The sequence below is a fragment of the Dryobates pubescens genome, chromosome 13, assembly GCF_014839835.1.
Source record: "Dryobates pubescens isolate bDryPub1 chromosome 13, bDryPub1.pri, whole genome shotgun sequence".
Lineage (NCBI taxonomy): Eukaryota > Metazoa > Chordata > Aves > Piciformes > Picidae > Dryobates > Dryobates pubescens.
In genome coordinates, this window is record NC_071624.1 from 28,217,467 (window position 1) to 28,236,381 (window position 18,915).

General features: G+C 42.3%; 1 protein-coding gene across 4 annotated transcripts; it reads left to right on the top strand.

Moving 5' to 3' along the window:
• The first annotated feature begins 2,064 nt into the window (after positions 1–2,064).
• On the top strand, positions 2,065–17,921 carry INPP5K (inositol polyphosphate-5-phosphatase K). 4 transcript variants are annotated; one of them, XM_054166351.1, is made up of 13 exons: positions 2,065–2,190; positions 5,733–5,840; positions 6,521–6,629; positions 8,736–8,852; positions 9,414–9,586; positions 10,239–10,350; positions 10,827–10,936; positions 11,520–11,546; positions 13,224–13,416; positions 13,661–13,798; positions 14,245–14,328; positions 15,592–15,696; positions 16,757–17,921. In XM_054166351.1, exons 1-13 carry the CDS (start codon positions 2,144–2,146, stop codon positions 16,853–16,855), a joined length of 1,422 nt encoding a protein of 473 aa, XP_054022326.1. In that variant the 5' UTR covers positions 2,065–2,143; the 3' UTR covers positions 16,856–17,921. The 4 variants fall into 4 exon arrangements, with proteins under 4 accessions (XP_054022326.1, XP_054022327.1, XP_054022324.1 ...); XM_054166349.1 differs by lacking the exon at positions 2,065–2,190 and adding an exon at positions 4,502–4,910; XM_054166352.1 differs by lacking the exon at positions 11,520–11,546.
• The last annotated feature ends 994 nt before the right edge of the window (positions 17,922–18,915 follow it).

An 18,915-nucleotide genomic window follows, 5' to 3' on the forward strand; every position in this document is an offset into this window, starting at 1 on the left:
CTGAAATACTGCCTTCTGTGCTATGAAAAAAGGCAACTAAGTCCTGCAGTGGTTTTCTAGGATATCTGTCAGTTGCTATAGATCATAGAGGATACTGTTAAAAAACATAAAGAGATCCAGTTATTTAATAAACCCAAATACTTACTGTAGCTGTCCTTATATTGATATCAGCTTTAGACAATCAAATAAGCGGAACAGGATCGAAGAAATGCTGCTTTACTAAATGCATATGAGGAAAAAACCCCAACAAAACAATTTCTTTGCTTGTGCTTAAGGCCCAATGTTTGGTTTTTCTTTCTTTTTGTGTTTGTTTCTTTTTCTTTCTAGTAGTAATCACTTTATTTTCTCCTTCTGTATTTGGCAGCACTGACATGAAATGCTGAATGCCAAACACAGTCGTGGGTGTATCACCACTTTTGAGGAGTCGTCTTGGCATTCTGTAATACACCCAACACCTTCAGCCCTTCACACTCCTGCAAGCAGGAGATCCTGAAAGGATCCCATGCCATGCTGGGCAAGGATGTGCTGGGCCCTGAGCTGTTTTCCGTGTGAGGGAAGATGAGGCGTGCTCTGGAGGGAGAGGATGGCGTTTGGTTTCTGGGGAGGGGGCAGTTTATCCCCTTATTTTCAGTTTGTTATTTTGCCTTACTCATGTCTAAGTGCAATAAGCTCTGAATCGTACCAGTAACTCTGGCAGGCTCTTCTCAGTGACCTCAGACGGTTTTGTGGGGTGGGGGTGGGGTTTGAGGGATTTTTAGCAATCTCACCAGGCAGATGTGAAAAAAAACAAAAAGCAACAAACAACACATTTATTGTAAAATAGATGAAGAAACTAAATTTTAATCTATGAGGATTATTTGGGACCAGGATGTTTCATGGTGTCTTCTATAGCTGTTCAAGAAGTATTCTAGGAGTGTAGGCCCCAGTTCTAGTTCTTTCAGTTTCAAGTATTTTTAACAGAATTTATGCACTGACTTCTGTTCCTGTTTGTCAGTTATGTTTTGAGGGATTCTTACACTTGAGGACAACCTGAGAATACACATAGCACACTTGTTCTTTCAGTTTGTGTTATCCAAGAGGCTTTCTATCTGATGACACTAATCGCTGTGGAAGCAGATTGTTACATTCCTCCATGCAATCCTTTTTTTGATCCTCTGATTTCAGAGTAAGAGCTTTTACACAAAGCTTTCCTGATTAGTGGAAAAACTGGGGGGGGGAGGAAAAAAAAAAAAAGCCCCAAGAACTCCAGCCTGAATATTTCCCCCCTCCCTGTGCCCCTTGCTTTCTTTCTTTCCAATTTAATCCGAAGTGAAAGCATCCCTCAGCCTTGGGATAGATAAATCCTATAAAGACCTTTCAGTCTCGATGCTTGGTTCCTGCTAGTGAGCATAGTGAAGATCACGCAGCATTTCCATGCTGTGTCTTTCATCAGCTTTGCCAAGAACCCCTCAACCTGCCCAGCGGGGTGACCCCTGGGCTCTTTGTCTGTTCTAGGGCGATGGTTGTGCTGTGCCCCTCTCTCCAGCCCACGCTGGGTGGGTTTGGGGGGGCCAGAGGCAGGTACCTTGCCACAGCCTGGGTCAGGCCTTGGCAGGGCTTCTTGTCTGTCCCCCCCACTCCCTGCTCCTCTCCGGGTTCATCCCCGCTGGGCCTCCCCGACGCGTTCTGATGGGTTCATCCTGCTCTTTCCTTTGGCAACACACACTTTGTAGAATGGGTTAGATTATCTCGTTGTTTCTTTAAATGTGAGTTTGTGCCTTTTTTGTCTCCTAAATCTTCCAATACAGGCATATTGGAAACGAAATCTAATAAAATACTAGACAGAGCGTTGTGCCTTCGTCTCCTCTGTTGTGGGTGCTGCTGGGGGAAGCGGGGGGCTTTGGGGTTGCAGCGCTAGGGGTGCAGAAGCCCGCTGGGTGCTGTCGCGGTCCTCCCGCCCGCCAGGCGGAGCTCGCCTCCCTCCTTCCGCGGTCCTGTTCCCGCCCCCGTCACGCGGGCCAACGAGCGCGGGGCGCTGCCGGCAGCGGGCGCGGTGCGGTGTAGGGGAGCGAGGAGGGAGCGAGGAGGCCGCGGGCGGGCCGGGCCGGGAGGCCGCTGCGGCTGCCGTTCCCCTTCGCACCGTTTCTTGACGGCAACACTCGGGATGGAGCCTGCGGGCCCGGCGCACCGCTCTGCGCTGAGGGAGCTGAGGTGAGCCGGCGGAGGGCGGCGGCTCGGCGTGAGGCGCGGGTCTGAGGGGCTGCTTTTGCCAGTACTGGAGAAAAGTAGCTAAGGCGTGACGCAATTAGCTCAGAATTAGCGAAACTTATGCTTGTGCTTATTGACAGGGAGTTAATGCTAATTGGCGATGTTACGTACTCGTATGAAAGAGGGGAGAAAAGCTGATTTGAAAGCGTCGGTACTGGAGCCGTTTCAGGGAGGCTTACTGAGTGTTGCTTGGGTCCTGAGGACTTTGCAGAGACCTACTTAGGTTTAATGAGGGCAAGACAGAATCACAGAACGGTTCTAGAAGATCTGCACTTGCTGTCAGTGCAGCTGGTGCCTCAGTCGTTGTCACTTTTTCTGAGGAGGACGGAGGCTTGGAGAAGCCTTTGGGTTGTGCTTTCACGGTGCTATATTTACGTTGTGTGCTGACAAGCTGCGGCGTCTTGCCTTGTGGGCTTGGCTTCCAAGAGAGATCTGTTGGAGGAGTGGTTGAGAAACTGTAACAGGAAAATAAAGTAATAAGCCAATGAGTGCCAGTGTTTACTCACGTATGTTAAAACTCAACGCCGTGTTATAAACACCGTGACCCTGAGACGTTCTCTGCTGTTGAATCATTTCGGGAGCCAGCCACGCTAAATTGTCATTAGCAGTTTGCTTGTGTTTAGGAATGTGTTTGCAGGAAACGTACTTGAGACTGGATTCTGGTGGTGCTGAAAGTCCAGAAGAGTTTGATCAGCATCCTCCTCCCTTTGGCAAAGGCTCTTTGTGGCACCAGATGAAAACTGGTGCTGCTCTAGCCTCCCCTCCTTACTGAGGGCAGTACTTGTGCACTCTTGTGAAGTAGTTGGGGGCATCAGATCTTTGGGATTGCATAAGGGTTGCTTTGCAGATGCATGTAAACTCCTCATGAAGGTTTGTTTTTTTTTTCCATTGGACACACTCATAATCTACCGTGAAACTCAATTATTAAGGATGTTCTTGAAACTTTTGCAACCATTTTTTGGGGGGATTTTTTGGTTTACATTCTAGCACTGCGGTCTTTCCTGTGCTCCTGTCTGTAGTGTGGATACTGGGTACTTGGAAGAATTCAATTCCTGGTGACTTCAATATTATTTCAGCTTTGTTTAATCAGAAAGTTGTCTTGCAAAATTAGTAACGAGAGTGTTCCCAAGTGATCCATCTCTGATGGCAGAATTAGATCTGCAGCACATATACCCCCTCCCTCCCCGCAACCACCCTCCTTCCCCCCCCCCTAGAAATTTGTTTTAGAATAGCTTTTGGCTGCCTTTAGTGTGGTTGGACAAAGAGAAACTATTGGTGAGAGAAATTACAGATCATTTAGCCCAGTATGCAAGGTCACTTTCCATCGCTTCCACATACATGGTGTGTCACCTTGAGCAGGCAGTTGATTGAGGAATAGAAATACGGCTCTGATAATGGATCTATGGGTGGGATTCAGGGAGCTGGGGTTGCTTAGCCTGGAGAAGAGGAGGCTCAGGGGAGATCTTACTGCTCTCTACAACTACCTGAAGGGAGGTTGTAGACAGGTGGGGGCTGGTCTCTTCTCCCAGGCAACCAGCACCAGAGCGAGAGGACACAGTCTCAGGCTGCGCCAGGGGAGGTTTAAGCTGCATGTTAAGAAGAAATTCTTCATAGAGAGAGAGAGATTGGCCATTGGAATGTGCTGCCCAGGGAGGTGGTGGAGTCGCCATCACTGGAGGTGTTTAGGAAGAGACTGGATGGGGTGCTGGGTGCCATGGTTTAGTTGATTACATGGTGTTGGATGATGGGTTGGACACGATGATCTTGAAGGTCTCTTCCAACCTGGTCTGGTCTATTCTATTCTATTCTAACTGTCAGTGTTTGTGTAGGACCCTAAGATGGACGGAAAGTTAACAGCTTAATTTTATTTTTGTATTTAAACCTGTCTGACATGTAACAAGACTGATGGTAAAGTGAATCCCTTTTTAGAAGCCCCTGGTATGAAATTACCATTTTATAAAGCAGCAACAGACAAGTCCTGTGTCACGAGAACGCTTCTCAAAGTGCTGGAGAGGAGCAGCAGCTCTGCTTAGTTTTCATCCGAACTCTGTATTTGTATAGCTGGGAGCTGGAGATTATATTTCCAGGAGCCCTACAGATGGAGGCACATGATTGATCCAAGTCAACAATGAATTCTTTTAAATCTTGAGCTTATAGAATTAACCACATGAGATCTGTTATGAAGAAACCATTCACTGTGTGATCGCAGCTTTTGTAACACGCCATTGAGTGCGGCGGCGACGCTGCTGTGGGGTTTTTTTTGCAGCGACGTTTTGAGTTAGAGGCAAGGCTGAATTTTCGCATGAGCTTCACCTCTGATTCTCTTACACTGAGGATTTTCAATGGGCCGGTCCTTCAGAGCGTAGTTACTCTTTTTCTTTCGAGCAAATGGCATCCCTCAGCGGCGAAGATGCTCTTCAAGATTCGGCAGCCCTGTCCCTAAACGATTTAGAGAGCCTGCAGGGCTTCCGCAGCCGCTCGGCGAGCGTCGGCAGCACGGGCTCCAGCGGGCGCGTGCAGCTCCGCCAGCGAGTCGCCCAGCTTATGGCTTGTGTAGAGGACATCGGCTCCGATGATGAAATCCATGAAGAAGTGTCTCGCACCCTGGATGAAGCTTTCCTCCTCTGGGGGAAAAAGATGAAGGATAAGTGGCAAGAATTCAGGTTTTGTTCCTTCTAGTTGATCGGTTTTGTGGTAGCGTTGGGTCGGGGGTTTTTAATGGTAGCTGAGACGTAGATTGCTGAGCGATGAAAAGCAACAGGAAATCTTCATATTCCCTAGATAGAAATTCTGTGGGGAGATTACACAGGGTCACAGATGTTAGGGGTTGGAGATAGGATAGGATAGGATAGGGTAGGATAGGATAGGATACCAAGGTTTCACAGGATGTTAGGGGTTGGAGATGAGGTAGGATAGGATAGGTTAGGGTAGGATAAGTTAGGATAGGATAGGTTAGGTTAGGATAACCAAGGTTTCACAGGATGTTAGGGGTTGGAAGGGACCTCTGAGGAGAGGAGAGGAGAGGATAGAATAGAGTAGAACAGAATAGAGTAGAACAGAATAGAGTAGAATAGAGTAGAATAGAATAGAATAGAATAGAATAGAATAGAATAGAATACCAAGGTTTCACAGGATCACAGGATGTTAGGGGTTGGAAGGGACCTTTGAAGATTGTTTCCAACCCCCCTGACAGAGCAGGAGCATAGAATCAAGCACAGGTCGCACAGGAATGCATCCAGATCGGTCTTGAATGTTTCCAGATGGGTCTTGAATGTCTCCAGGGAAGGAGACTCCACAGCCTCTCTGGGCGGCCTGTTCCAGCACTCTGTGACCCTAACAGTGAAGAAATTCCTCCTCATGTTGAGGTGGAACCTCCTGTGCTGTAGTTTATATCCATTATCCCTTGTCCTAATACTGTTAGAGTTGGTTACCTGTTCATGTTTCAGTTTTAGCACTGATTTTGTGTGATTTGTGTTTGTTTGTAGACTACATTTAGTTACCTGGAATGTAGGCACGGCTTCTCCACCTCCTGATGTCACTAGTTTGCTTCAGCTCGATTCTCTGGGCCCATCTATGGATATGTATGTTATAGGGTAAGTACATATTAGAGGGCTGGCTTTGTAATTTTGTTGTAAAACTGTGAAATCTCAACAGCTTCTTGCCTTGTTTGGGAGGACTGTGCAAGGTGAAGCACTGCCTAGGAGGTGGTTTAACACAATTGCTAGCAGAAGGGGAAGAGTGGAGTTAGTGACTTAGAGGTGATATACAGCAAGAGAAGCTTCTCTCTGATGTTGTTTTCCCAGAAAGTACAGGATAGCTTTTTCTCTAAACACACACACACACAAAGTTTTTTGGCTGCTGCTCTTTGTTGGCACCTAGAGGCATATTTATTTTGATATGTAAATTAAGCAAAATGCATCATGTTTAAAAGAAATTAGTGCAAACTTATTAGGCACAATCTGCCATCATCTTCTCCAAACTTCCTTGGAATCTGACAGTCAGATTATTTGTGATGACATGTCTGGAGTCTAGCATTGTCTCAAACTCTGTCTTCAGGTGTATATAAGCTTCTTTAACTTTGCTTTTCTCAGCCTTAGATGTGTTATACTTGTGGGTGGGTTAAACTGCTTGTAAATGAGAAACTGAATAGCAAGAGATTTCTTGACTTGCACTGAGACAGATCTGTTAGGTTGTTGGGCTCTGTGAGCTGAAAAGGTTCTGTGAATTCTGTCAAAACCAAGCAATACAGTGTCAGTAATCTTGATGCATTCAGCTTGCAGGAGGTGAACTCAAGAATCACAAATTTTCTGTCTGACTTGGCGTTTGATGATCCATGGAGCATTTTTTTCATGACCGTATTGTCTCCACTGGGATATATCAAGGTAATGGTTTACATCTCTTAAGTGTCACAGCTCCATTCACACATTCCCCTCCACCCCCCAACTCTCCATATAAGATAAGTTGATGATTTTTGGAGATGTCAGTCACTTTCCTAGGTACACACACAGTAGAAGTGAGTCTTGGCTTGTTGATAAAGGCAATTCTGGTTTTTCCTTTATTAATAATAATACCTTTGATTTTAGCAGTAGAAATTGGACAGAGCTTTTCACTTCTCATTTGGACTGACTGGGGAGTTTTGATGCTTTTGCTGCTCAGATGCTAGAGAGATACCCTGACCATGGCCTGTGAGTGCAGAAACATCTGATGAGTAGAAAAAACACTTCCATCAAATTAAAAATTCAGTCTCAAGGAAAGCTGTTCAAAATGAAATAGGCAAACAGACTCAACAGCCTATTTCTTATGGACACAGTGTCCCTGTCTCTGTCTTCTTTTTTCAGAATATTTCTTTTGCTCTGTACAACATTGGGAAACTGGGGTTTTTTTAAGCTTTCTGACATAGTCTGCCTAAGTGCCTGCTTTCACTGTAGCTACCCAAGCAGTGGCAGAGATTTTCCTTAAGATTGCTGAGGTTTCTTTTCCATTTTTTTCCCCTTCCTTTTTTAAACCTGTTTGCAGGTGAAAACAAATTGCATGTATACCCACTAAAATCCTGGTTTGCATAGCTAATTTTCTGAGGACTTCATTTTTGACTCAAGCCCTAGAACACTGTGTGGTAGTTGAAATGACAGGGGTTTTCTTTTTTGTGGTATCTGGGGCATAAGATCAGCTGGAGTACCAGCTGGTTTAATAATGCAAGCAATAAATGGAGGAAGATATCCTGAATTTCTCTTCTAAAGAGAGATTAAAAGCCTTTTGAGTGTTGTATTGGTGTTGTAAATCAAGCATTATTTCAGGGTGATTTTGCTGAGATGATTGTATTATTTGCATGCTAATCAGACCTGGTAGTCAGAGCCATGCTTTTAACTGTAATTAAACAGAACAAAGGACCCATTGGGAATGAGAAAAAGGGAAGGAAAAAAAGCCCGACACATTGTTCATTCTAGTGTAAGTCATTGCTGATGAAGATTCAAAATGTGGCTTGGGCTGCTAGTCAGGCCCTGCATACAAACAGTTAAGAAAAATTCCAGCCCTATGCATGATTGCTTTTGAATTCTGATTTATAAATGTGGCACTTTGGGCACACTAATGAATGGATGCTGCCACCTAAAGGTTTTCAGCAGGACTCGATTAGCTCTAACAATAAGAGGGGACTGTCAAACCAGGTCAAAATCAAACCAGGCAGTGAGGAGATCTCATGCTAGTATTTATCTGGGAGGATGGCTATGTATTCTATGTATTCTATGTTATCCCCTCTTTGCTGAGCTGTGACAAGGCTGGGTGTAGAAGGGTAGTTGTCATCCCCAGGGCATTCTCTCCTTGCAATAACAAGGGCCATTTTCAGAGCAGTAAGTTGGTTGGAGTCAGTTCTTTCACCAGGAATAGAATTTTGTCCTCTCTGTAAAAGGTCTTTGCTTGATTTGGCCCTGCCTGTTGGTGGGCCTAGTGCTCCTTTCAGCAGAGAGGGGATCCACTGTGTTCTAATGTTCAAGATCTACAGTGAGAAGAAGCTGGATATGGATCTTGAGAAACATCTGTGGACTGGCTCACAGGAGAAAGGAATGTAGCAAATAAGGGTCTGAAAGATCTTGGTACCTCATTAACATAACCATGGGAAGGAGAATACTGGTAAACACCAAATGTCTGATCACATGCATATGCAGGAATTGTTACCCATGATTTCAGTACACTGTTTCAGTTGGAAAAGACCTTTAACATTATTGAGTCCAACCATCACCTTAAGACCACCATGGCCATTAAACCATGCCGTGAAGTGCCATGTCCACACATTTCTTTAACATCTCCAGGGATGGTGACTCCACCGCCTCCCTGGGCAACCTATTTCCTATATCACAATATTGAATCCAGGCTTGGTGAGGGCATGACTTCTTGCTGTGGTGTTCTTCACCTAAAAGCTCCTATGAAGTAGGCCTAAAGAATTCCAAACACCTCCCTGGAAATGACCATGCCCTCTTTCATATCTCTTCCAGCTCTCCTCTGTTCGCATGCAGGGATTACTGCTTCTGATCTTTGTGAAGCACGTCCACCTTCCTTTCATACGGGACATTCATACCCACTACACCCGCACAGGCCTCTATGGATACTGGGTAAGGAAGGAGCAGAGATGGAATCACCTTGGTTAGTCAGGCATAGAATAGAATAGAATAGACCAGACCAGGTTGGAAGAGACCTTTGAGATCATCATGTCCAACCTATCATCCAGCACTATCTAATCAACTCAACCATGGCACCAAGCGCCCCATCCAGTCTCTTCCTAAACACCCCCAGTGATGGTGACTCCACCACCTCCCTGGGCAGCCCATTCCAATGGCCAATAACTCTTTCTATGAAGAACTTCTTCCTAACATCCAGCCTAAACCTCCTTGTAGTGTGTGTGCCTCCAAATGGTTTCATGGTTGGAGAAGAGGGTATATGATTTACTTAAAAATGGATAAACATTCAAGCAGTGAGATTTGTTTGGACCTTGTATGCAAGTCTGCAGCAGAGACTATAATTTTGCCAGTTTATGAGCTGATCCATAGCAATTTATGTAGGAAGAAATCCATTTACATCTAAATAGCAAAATGTAGTCATTGCTAGGTGATGTTACTAGTTAGGTTTGCAGGTTTTGACTGGTTTCAGAGGATGTTGTTCATCTTCCACACCAGGGGAACAAAGGAGGAGTCACCATTCGCATGTCCCTCTACGGCCATACCATTTGTTTCATGAACTGCCACTTGCCAGCTCACATGGAGAACACAGAGCAGCGACTGGATGACTTTGAGAAGATTCTGGAAATGCAGTTTGAAGGAGAGAATGTTCCAAGTACATTGGATCACGAGTGAGTTGTTCAGACCTTTTTCTATTACAAATTGCCAACAGCATTAGAAGAAAAGTTTTTGTTTCCCTAAGAACAAGTTTGGGGTATCCTCCCCTGAACAAAATGCTGGAGGCAAGGATTTTCAAAGAGAAGTTAATTCACTTGAAGAGACATGTTTCAGTTTAAAACATTGCTGATATCACACTCCAGGGCTTCATAGCAATAACTTTCTTCCCTGATAACAACAGAACACCCAATATGTATCCCTTCTTTCCTGAGGCACAGAACCAGAGCTCAGAGTTAGTGGCTTAACATAACCAACTGGCGTGCAGGTCATGAATTTTGTAAATTGCTGTTAAAATTTAATCCTAAATCTGTCTGTAATGGAGATGTGAGTCATCAGGAGATGCAGGAGGAGTTAATACCCAGGCAGCAATGAGCAAATGGCAAGAATGCAAGAGACTTAATTTAGTATTTCAGTTCCTTTCAGTGTTTATTTGAGCAGCAGGTTTTTCATTTGCAAGCTTATCTGGACCTACTTAATACGTGGTTTTGACCTGTTTAGATTAAGTAATGTAAGTGATTAGAGCACCTAATTAGTGTAATGAGTTCTATTCTGTTGAGTTCTTCCCTTGTGTTAATGGCTTCTTGCAAATCTTCCTGTTTTTTCAAGTGTCCTCTTCTGGTTCGGGGATCTAAATTTCCGGATAGCCGATTACGGCATACATTTTGTCCGTGAATCGATCAACAACAAGCGTTACAGTCTGCTGTGGGAAAAGGACCAGGTACCTTCTTTTAATCTGTCTTGGGGGTTTGGTTTTGTTTCAGTGCATGCAAACACAACAGGTAGTTAACATTACCTCTTGAGTAATCTCACTGTTCACTCACTTCTCCGACACAAGCCTCAATGAATTGCAGATTTTGTCTGCTCTTCGTTTAGTTTCTCACTCACTTGCCATGCTCCTGTTGGATTGAAGCTTTCATTGAACTTCATGACTTGTGAACTGTAGCTCATCTTCATTTCTCCTCCTTTTTTCTTCAAGAATTACTTTCAAGAGAATTGGTTTAGAGTAGGGTTGCTGCGTTGCATCAAAAATTCTTGCGGTAACAGAGAGGCACTTCTGAAATTACCTTTCCAAATCCGTTGTCCTGGGCTGGGATGTTGAATCCTTGGAATTTGCTTTCTCATCTCCTTCCCTGATTGCTCTTTCAGCTCTGATTTTTAAGCATAATCTTTTAAAGTTACTTTTTGTTTCTGCAGTTAAATATGGCCAAAAAGAAGGAAGCATTTCTTCAGGAATTCATAGAGGGTCCTCTGCAGTTTAAACCCACCTACAAGTTTGACCTGTATTCAGATGTGTATGATACAAGGTAAAAGCACAAATACATGAGTTTAGACATCACATATTAGGGTGGATGTGGTGCTTGACCACATCTCACTTCAGTAAGCAAATCTGGATTTCTTGAATGTGCTGGGTAACTGAGGCTGTTGAGCTCTTCTCTTCAGCTCATTGAGTGATCAGATCTGAGGATGTGAATATTTCTGGATGCAGAAGCCCGAGTCTGCTGACTGCATGAGGGGAATACTGAAACAACCCAGCTTCCTTTTGGGAAAGACTAGAGTGGTCAAATAAACCAGCACTGGTTTAAGCCTCTCCTTTTTTGTTCTTTAACACTAAAAGTGCACATTGATTGTCAGAAGTGGACAGAAGGAAAAGAGTAACTGTCTGCCATTTTTGTTTTCCTTCTCTGTTTAAGCATTTGATTTGATACTGCTGGGATTTGAACATACATTTAAATGTCTTTTTCTACTTAAGATTATTTATAATGGAGTAGCTTAAGTTCCCAAAGCTTTTCTCTGACACTAATGTTTATTGTTATTAGTCTTGTTGCAAAAGAAGAATAAGTTCCTGTCCAGACAGGGTTTTGTACTGATCTTTTTCTTTGCTTCCAGAGAGCGGAAGTCCTTCTTTTGGTTTAAGTAAGAAGAAAACTTTCTGGATTTCATAGACTTGTAAATATTTCCAAATCAAAACAATGCTCCTTCCTGAGCTTTGGATTTGATTTTTGTGGAAATATTTGAAAATCAGATGGCAGCTGATTTTCTTCAGGGATTTTCTGAACCTATCCGAAAGCTGTAGCGTTACCTACTCTGCTGTTGCACTGGATATTGGAATCACTTCCATTGGGTCAGAAGACATTTTGCTCCCTAATTGAGTGTGAAGAGATAGAATGGGAACAGAAGTAAATCCTCCTAACAAAAAAATACTTCTAATAATCCAGGCCTAGACATTCTAAGAATGATCCATAGCCTGGGTGTCTGTATTGTTCTCATTTAGAGAACAAAAAGTGTGCTGATGCGTACTGTGCGCGCTCTGCTGCTGTAAAGCTAGCAGAGAGATTTTGATCGGATGGGTGGTGATCAGTAGACCTCAAGGCAAGCACACAGTGTTGTGTTGTCTTTGATACTTTTTCAGTGTGGATTCTGAGGTTTTGATTCCCATTTAATATGCCATTTTCTTAAAAAAAAGAAGTGAGTGAATTAACTGGAGCTGTTCTTTTGCACAGCAGAGCAGACACACGGCAGCTCACAAAGATCTCTGTCGGTTTATATAATCACTGGAGTCAGTGGGGTATGGCCCCTTAGTCATTTAAAATATGACTTTCCACCTTATTCAAGGTGAGTCAGACTTGCATATGGGAAAGGGGTAAACCAAAATAATGTTAAATATGAAACTAAGTGGCATTTCCAGTTTATGATGATTTTGATATTCAGAGTTATTAAACTGACAGTTTTCCTTACACATATCCTGCTCATTAACTTTTATAATTCAATCCAGTCCATTCTAATTCCTCTTCCATAGGGTATGATCTTTTCTCCATTTCAATTTGAAGGGATACATCCATACAGAGAGGTGCTGTTAAGTCTTCCTCCCACTACAGAGAGAACCACGAAAGGCTCATGTCATCTGTTGTTATTGATATGGTATAAAAGGAACCTCTGAATTTTGATTACAGTTGATGTGTAGCACAGTTGCAAGTTGCAGGCCCAACTTTTTCACTATGGAATTTTAAAAGCCTACTGTAACAAGACAGCAATAGCTTGCAAACCTGAAATGCAGGCTATTACAAGTTAGAGACACTTGAAATCATTGCTATGTCATCTGTGATTAGTATAAGCTACCTAAGCTTGGGGTTTTCTTGTTAAAAGAAACTTGCTCTCAAACATTTTCAATAATTTCAAACATCCTTCAGGCTCTTGTCTACATCTTCCTTAACTTCCTGCCCCTTTTCTCAGAATAACTCTACATTTGAAGCTTGGGGCAGTTGTCTCAGTGTTCTTGCATGTGTTTTTGTGGAGTGTTTGAGGAGAAAGCATCATTTCCTGTATGAAGCTGACTAACCCATTGAAATGCCCTTCTCCCCTTCATTTTACTTCTCTTGCAGAAACCCTGGTCAATGGTCTTGAGTTCAAATTAAGGAAACTTTGGCTGTAAAGCATATTAACAGAGATGTAAAATGAAGCTTGAATGTGATTGCTGCCTTCTATTAATATTTCTCTGACAGTCTTTCAACTTTGAGTAGATTTTTCACATTATTCTTAGTTTCTGGCAAATGTTTTTCTTCTCATTTCACTTTTATCTTAACACTTTTGCAGTGAGAAGAAAAGAAAGCCAGCGTGGACTGACAGAATTCTTTGGAGAGTGAAACATCTCTGCCAGCATGCAGCCAAAGAAGGCCAATTCTCTGAAGAAGAGCAGACAATTTCTGTTACTTTGAATAATTATATCAGTCACATGAGCTATGGCATCAGCGATCACAAACCTGTTACAGGAACATTTGGCCTTGAGGTGCTGTCCCAGTTCTGTTGTCAAGAAAAAGTTTATTTTATTAAGTCTTGCCTCACAGAAGTTGGGTTTTTTTTACACTTTGTGAGTCATAATCTCTATTTCATTCTGATTATAGTGAAGGCAGCAAATTGCTTTCAGGTTATTTCCATTCAGTTAAAGTGTCCCACAGCAGCTGTGGCAGAGAGTAACTTGAATAAAGGAAAGATTTGACCTGACTGACTTCAAATTCTGTTCTTTTGTCTAGTTGAAGCCTCTTCTATCAGAGCCTTTAGTCACTCTGAATCCTGAGGGTGAGTGGAGTGCAGAACATGATGTTCTGATCAACTATTCTGCAGTGCCTGAATTCCCAAGCAGTGCTTGGGACTGGATTGGACTCTTCAAGGTAATGTTACTGCATCATGGCTTTTGAGTGAAGATGGTGAACGTGACTAGGGGAGTGCAGAACTCTCTGAAATAGTTGTGTATCCTCAAATGCTGTTAGCTTCTGTATGCTGGCAGTTCAGTTGCATGGCATGCAAACTCTTTCACCCCCTTTAAATTCTCTGCTAAGATCATATGGTGATTTATTTAAGTAAAATGATGCAGAAGCTGTGAGAAGGAATTGGCCTCCTCTAATGCCTGCAGTTCAGAAGATTTGTACAGCAAAGAAAGAACAATAATAGAGTGGAAGGGTGAGAGAACAGCACTCACACATCAAAACCAAAATATTTATACATGCCCCCAGAATGTTTTGATGCTGAAAGTGAAGTGTTTTAATTCCTTCAGTGAAGTAGTAAACATCATCTCTGTTTCCTTCAGAAGGCTGATGGTTTACATCTCTCTTTGCAGGTGACTTTCAGGCATGCGAATGACTATGTTACTTATGCTTGGGTAGAAGATGATGAAATTTCTTCTAACAAAGACAGTAAACAAGTAAGCCAGATGGATTCTTTTTATTGTAGCTTCCCATAGAGTAGAATTCAAGGTCTGTTTGTTCCACACCCCTTTTCTCTTAAGGTTCAGTGTCGTCTTTGCCAGTTGAGGGAGTGCTAACTGGGAGTGCTGTTGTTGTTTAAAGTCCCCCTTCCTAATTGCCATTAATTTCCAGGTAGTCTAATGTACCTTTTCAGGTTTGATCATATTGCTTAAGGGAAATGAGGAAAAGCAATTTATTCTTTTAGTGTTCTTCCGCTGCTTTAAAAAAACAACCTATTCTCATTGTATATTTTGGCCTGTTTCTGCCACTGAAAATAGGCAACTGGCTATTTTTTAACCTGGTTGTCAAAGGTGCTTAATGTATCCTAAATATTTGTTGTGTGATGTTTGTTACAGTTGTAAGTACCTGATGTTACTAACACAATTAGTTCCAGGTATCTAATAAAGCTGCAGACTGGAGTTTCTTAAGAGTTGTCTTCATTTTGGCTATTGAGTGTTCTGGTCCCTCTTTAATAACTGCTGTCTCACACATAGCTTTCTAGTAGTGATTGCCTAAAGTAATTTCAAACAGAGAAATACTTATTTATTTATTTATTTATTACTACAAATGGCCTCTTTCCAGAGGTATTTATCTGAACAAACAGAAATTCGGATTTGATTTTGAGGAGACAGTGAGTACAAGGATGGATGAGGTGTTCCAGACAGCAATGGAAAACTGTTAGTTTTTGTTAGAGATTTTGTAAGTTGGCACCAAGCTTTACCACAGGAGCCCAGATTGCATTGTATCAATAGTCTGAATGTCAACATTTCTCTGACCTCATGGTTTTCTACCACTGATCTTAGACATCTAAGTAGTTTGGTGGTGTTTGAGCAGGATAGTGTAGACTGTAGTTTAGGAGCCCTGTGTCTTTAGGACAGTTCAGAACTGAGGTGTCGGGTTTGCTCGGCTGTATAGCCACCAGGAGGCAGCTCATCTCCCTGCCTGCTGCTTGTGTGACCTTGCCACTTCCCTTTCAGCAACTCCAGGGTTCTTGCTCCTTGCTGAACCCAGTCAGCCTGCTAACACAGTGAGAGATACTCATTTTTCTGCCCTGATTCAGTTTTGAGATGATTTCTTGACTTATTTCTGTCCTCCTTTTTAGCTCACATTTTAAAACTTGCCTGTAAATACTAACTCCTGATTTTTATGGTGTCCTGAGTGAGAGAGATGTGCTTTCTCTGTGGAGCTTGCCCATTGCCTGTTTTTGTTCTTGTTGGCAGGTTTACATGAGTGCTGCAGAAATACCTGATATAGGAGGAGAATTCGTGCTTTGTTATTACAGCAACAATTTGCAGTCAATAGTTGGTATCAGCCAACCTTTCCAGGTAATATCTTTGGAAGCTTTGAGTAATGTTGATGTGATTTCTATATTCCTTTTGCTTTCATAGGTCACTGAACATAGGTGTGTGCTGCTGTGTTCATCCTGGGGGAGGTGGTGGGCAGAAGTAATTGCAGAAAGGATACGTGCTGGCTCACACCCCCTAAAAGAATTTGCTGATATGCTAAAAGACTCTGAGCAGCTATTATGGCAGCACACTGTTGGAATGAAATAAGACAGATTTCTTGGTCTCAGCCTTCATTTTTGGAACTTCAGGCTCTGTCAGTTAGGTCCCTAGTTTCTGTAAAGATGAGAACTCATCTCAAATGCTGCCAAGTTTCTGACAGGTTCTAAGTGAACTCTTTGTGTTCCATTCTGCGGTAGATTTGCACAGAAATGCTTCCTGTATATTTTGCCACCTGAATCTGGGAAAGACAGGGCAGATGGCACTCAAGTTCTTTAACAGGCTGCTGCTTTTAACTTCTGAGAGGGTGACTTCACCTGCACAGACTAGGGGAAGCAGCCAGGCCTTGCTGCTTCGGCACAGCCAATTTTTGCCAAAATGATTTTGTTTGTGCATCATTTTCCATGCTGTCATGGCCATGTTAGTGTGCTGTAGAATGATGAAAATAGAAATGCTGCTTTGTTGATGGATAAAGGGGTTTTAGAAGACTGTGACACTCTGGTACCTTAGGGGGTACAGTGGAGCTGTGATACTGAGCTGTATCACTGATCTCAGTGGCGCATGGGTCATAGTTTTTTGTCCGGTATTTCTGTTCTCTCTGAGCTTAAGATCTACCACAGACTCTGCAGGATGATTGTCAGTTGCATGTGGATACAGCTCACTATAGGCCTTTCTTTTTTTGCACGGCATTTAATGTTTTAGTATCAATTTAGTTGATTTTAATGGGCTTTATATTTATTTACTTCATAATTGCATCACTTCTCCTTTTTTTCCCCCCAAGTTTCTAATAAGTGTGTGAGACTTTTCTATAAGAGTGTATGGATAATCTAGAGCAAGACACTGTTTCTGAATGTGCTAACTGGTGAACTGCTCTCTCTTCTAGATTCAGCCCAACAGAACATTAATAGGAGGGGATCTGAGACAGGAGGAGAACAGCTGGACACGGAAACCGGACAGTCTGGAATCACGGGAAGAGTTCTGAAGGCAGAAAGGGGCATTTAGTAGTCCTGATTCAGGAGTCAGATGGTTCTCTGTTTTAGTCATTATAAGCTTTTACTCTTAGAAGATGGAGTAAGACAGTGCAAGACAGGTAGGATTGTTCAGAAACTTTGTAAGCTCTTAGAAGATAATTTATTGTGGAAAAAGATATTTTATTGGTACAGGGAGAGCAAGTCTCTTGCACTGGATGAGAGCTATTAAAAAAGCACCTAATAAATGCTGTATGTTTGAAGGTGATAGATTTCTAATACAGTGGTTTAACCTAAATAAGTTATGATCTGCAATAGATATTTAGGTTTGCTCTTTTTTTTTTTGGTAGAAGCTATTTTATTTACGATACGATGCTGACCGTGTAGCCACTTTAACACTGACTTCCAAATGTTGAGTTTAAATTAAGTTATTTAAACAATTATTTATTAGACACAGCTAGTTAGCTTGGTTTTAAATTTTATTGGACTTTCAAGCTTCAGCTAATTACCTTTTGGGAAAAACATGTGGCAGCAGGTCACATGAAAACAAAATCTTTGGAGTGTAAATTCTCCTTTGGTAGCAGATCCCTTCCTTCATGCCTTACTGGTGACTGTTCTTAGGATTTTCTATTTCACATTTTTCCACACTGAGATATATTTCTCAAAACACCCTTTCCCTGGTCTTTAAGTTTTTGGTTTTAAAGTTCTTCTTTTATGAAACAATTTAGCAATGTATCTGTTGCTTTTTATCCCTCTGATTTAAGGAAAGAAAAATAAAACCACTTTTTATACTAGTCCCTGGTTCAGAGTTAACCAGGATCCCATACTTAAATTGAGCAATGCTTTAATGTAGGTGAGCAGGCTCATGAAGCACTTGCTGGCAAAGAGCTAATGATTGTGGTACTATCCTTGATTTTCTGTTGTCATACTGAATATGGAAAACTGAACCCTTACTTAAGTACTTGCTTAAGTACTTCCCTGATACCACCCTGCCACATAATTACTACAGAGATGAATTATTTCAGTGCAACAGATTCTTTCTTGCAGCATAATCTATGATACCAAAATTGTCAATTTTTTTTTCAATTTATAGCAGCTTATATGCAAAAATTCTGGTTTTCTAGAGGTGCTTAGACCTTAATATATCCTGTGCACTTGAAGGTGGAGGTAGAATAGGAAGGATCATATACCTTTAAAAACCCGGAAGGTAGCTAGCTTTAGACATTAGTTTGTTTCTGGATGAGGAAATGGAGATTTTCAGACAGGGTTGGAAGAGGCACCAAGATTCCCCAGAATCTTAGGCTGCTGTGCTGGAAAAGAGCACTTTTGAGTATCCCATGTTCTAGCTTCACAGCTTGAAGCTCCCTGCTGTGTGTGGTAAGTAACATTAGTTACTAATCACTGTTGGTTTTGGATAGAAAAGAGAGCATTCAAATGGGAACTGCAAAGCAAAGTGTGTTGGTGTCCTTAGGTTGGAAAATTGCCTCAGAACTGAATGGGCTGATTCCTTTTTGCTTCTTTCCTCAAAGCCTTAGTTTTTTCAGGTTTCTTTTGAGATAGAAGGTTAACACCTTGGTGTGACATTTGTTTTGCAATGAGTTGCTTATTCACTGTCTAAAATCTTCTGCGGTCTGGGTGTCTTTGTATACCGTGGAAACTATGGCATGTGTTAACTGGTTGGATGGTTGCAGTGTGGGGTTTGAGAGCACTTAGCCTCTCTACATTTTACTTAGTTGTATCTCAGCTTAGTGCTTGGTGTTGGGAAGTGTTTCCAGTTGTAAAGTAGTGAGGGCAGGTTCAGAGGGTACTGTGTGTTCATTGCATGGATGGGGACTGCCTCGGGGGTTTACAGTCTGTACATTCCTGTTACACTTTGGAACAATAATAGGAACAGTTTTCACATTTGTACCAGTCTTACAAGATTTTGTTTTGCACTACATCTTTTAGGTGTGTGATTTTTTTTTTGGTGGCAATTAGTGCATCAGACAAATCCCTACTGAACTGCAAAGAACCTGTGCAGTTCTTGAGTTGGACTCTGGTTTGGATTTCACTTGTGTAACTGTATGACTGTACT

Excerpts from the sequence above, each read along its gene's own strand:
- INPP5K (XM_054166349.1), top strand. The coding sequence starts at position 4,636 with ATGGCATCCCTCAGCGGCGAAGATGCTCTTCAAGATTCGGCAGCCCTG. Across the intron at positions 13,417-13,660 it reads CAGGAACATTTGGCCTTGAG|TTGAAGCCTCTTCTATCAGA; the intron begins GTGCTGTCCCAG and ends TCTTTTGTCTAG. Across the intron at positions 14,329-15,591 it reads CTAACAAAGACAGTAAACAA|GTTTACATGAGTGCTGCAGA; the intron begins GTAAGCCAGATG and ends TCTTGTTGGCAG.